Source organism: Seriola lalandi, unplaced genomic scaffold, assembly GCF_002814215.2.
Source record: "Seriola lalandi dorsalis isolate HSWRI2012SDOR001 ecotype SW California unplaced genomic scaffold, Sedor1 jcf7180002053676, whole genome shotgun sequence".
Lineage (NCBI taxonomy): Eukaryota > Metazoa > Chordata > Actinopteri > Carangiformes > Carangidae > Seriola > Seriola lalandi.
In genome coordinates, this window is record NW_019524229.1 from 725 (window position 1) to 3,106 (window position 2,382).

The 2,382-nt window shown below is 38.9% G+C and overlaps 1 protein-coding gene across 1 annotated transcript; it reads right to left on the reverse strand.

The window, feature by feature from the left end:
• Positions 1–5: 5 nt before the first annotated feature.
• Positions 6–1,236, reverse strand: LOC111651476 (protocadherin beta-15-like; the record flags this gene model as incomplete). The annotated part of the gene is made up of 1 exon (XM_023401413.2): positions 6–1,236. A coding segment is annotated over exon 1 (1,125 nt), but the record flags the coding sequence as incomplete, so codon positions are not given.
• Positions 1,237–2,382: the final 1,146 nt, after the last annotated feature.

Consider the following 2,382-nt stretch of genomic DNA (forward strand, 5'->3'; position numbering starts at 1 on the left):
TGTCTGTTATTCTCTGAGTCTCTGTCCTGCACGTTAATGATGCCCACCTCTGTACCAGGTGAAACGTTCTCAGCTATGGGGTTAGACAGTGATTTCAGATATATCACTGGAGCATTATCATTTATATCAGTAATTTCAATCATTAACGTAGCATATGAAACTAAACCCAGACCATCTTTGGCGCTGATCTGCATATCATAGGATGACACTTTCTCATAATCAATAGCTCCAGTTACTCTCACCTCTCCCGATTTGGGGTGTAAAGAAAACACGTTATCATTTTCATCTGAAACATGATCAAATCCGTAAGTTACTTCACCGTTCACTCCCTCGTCTGCATCAGTTGCACTCACTGTGATCACCAATGTATCTAGAGGAGAGTTTTCAGGCAGACTGGCTTTATAGACGATTTGGCTAAACACTGGTACATTATCATTAGCATCCAGGACAGTGACATGTATGGCTACAGTACCTGATCTCTGAGGAGAGCCACCATCAAATGCAGTTAGCAAGAGCATGCTCTCTTTTTTGTCTTCTCTGTCTAACTCTTTCTCTAAGATTAATTCACAATATTTTCTTCCACCTGCTTTTCTGTTTACATCCAATTTGAAGTGATCATTCTGCTGAAGTGAGTAGCCCTGAACAGCATTTTCTCCGATGTCTGCATCATGCGCCTCTCCAAGAAGGAACCGCGAGCCCTTGCCTGCCATTTCATGTATTTCAATCTTAAAATAATCTTCTTTAAACTGTGGTGAATTATCATTAATATCCTGAACACGGATACTAATACGGTGCAGTTCTAATGGATTTTCCAGAACGAGTTCCTGTTTTAGAACACACGATGCCTTTCTGGCACAAAGCCCTTCTCTGTCAATCCTTTCTTGAACAATCAAGTCTCCGGTGTTGAGATTGACACCACAGTACTGAACGTTGTTGTCCTCTGTATCGACACGGGCCTTGCGAGCGGACAGTCTGCCCAAATCTAGTCCCAGATCTTTAGCGATATTTCCAATCACAGATCCACGTTTCATCTCCTCCAGAACAGAGTAGCTCACATCTCCACAGACGAGGTGGAAGGCAAGAAAAATAAAAGCAAGGCCGCAGCGCAGCGCGAGTCCGTTATGTCCCATTTTAACTGATAGAAAGAGCACCACTGCTACAAAGAAGTCTGTGTAACAATATATCAAAGAAGTGATTTCCTCAAAAATTCACGATCCTCAAAGTGCGGTCATGTTAACGAAGCGTTCTTGTGAACTGCAGCACAACAGCAGAATCAGGCTCTGAATTCATTGACACTAAGGGTGGAGAATGACTGTGCCTTCTCGTTTTTTGGTACACACTGACACCATGAGCATTTGTTTAGGTATGGCAAGGCTATGTATTATTTTTTAAATGTTTCACTATACACAAGTTCAAAATACCCTGTTAATCAAAACAAGAACACAGTAATATTATTTACTCACAAATTTATATTTACCTAAAGCTGTGTCCCACTTGTGAAGTAACAGAGAACTAAAAAAGTAGACATCAACATGAAACTATTCAAACTGTGTCTCGGATACAACACTGTGTTTTAATGTAATTGTTATGTCCAAATGAAGGCAGCACGAGAAATAAGAGGGGAAGCCTTTCATTTGAGATTTAGGTTTCCTCTGATATCAAATCTATATGCAGCTTTAAAAGCGTCCTGTAAACATCCTAATAAATCCAGCAAATTCATGGAGCATACAACAAACTCTTGTCTTTGTAATTGTGCATATTTGAATCATAAATGGAAAAAATGAATTAAGCATTTTTATGGTCGGACTTAGACAAGCATTTGACTGTTACAGGCTGCAAACTGAAGTGTTGTGTGCTTAATATCATATCAGCATCAGTGTTGTACTCTGTGTTAATGCATCAAAATTACAAAGTTCAATTTGGAATAATGACTGTCAGGCAATAGTTTTGACAACTTGGAGGAGACAAAAACATCAGACATATATGTCCTTCCCGAAGTCGAAAACAAAGTATTTAGATGAATGCTTCAATCTACCTTGATGAGTATCAAAATATTATTTTAATTGTTGTTGTAGTAAACATCATTGAAAAATGACTGTTAACAAAAAGCTTGGAAAATGTCAATAAGGTTCGATGCTGACATAAGCTTTAACAAAGCCAAAAGAAACAGTTCTGTTATTTAATTTCTTTTGCTGAGACACGCACCACGAAAACGTGAGAACCTCACTTAAACAGATGATTTATCAGGCTTTCTACCTCCTTTTGTCGTGCGTGCGCATATTTTTACGTGTATATCACCGACATCAGAAGTTCAAGTCAAGAAAGCCAATACCAGAAGCAATATCAAAGGATAGTCACTGAAATAACGGTCAGAAAAGAGAA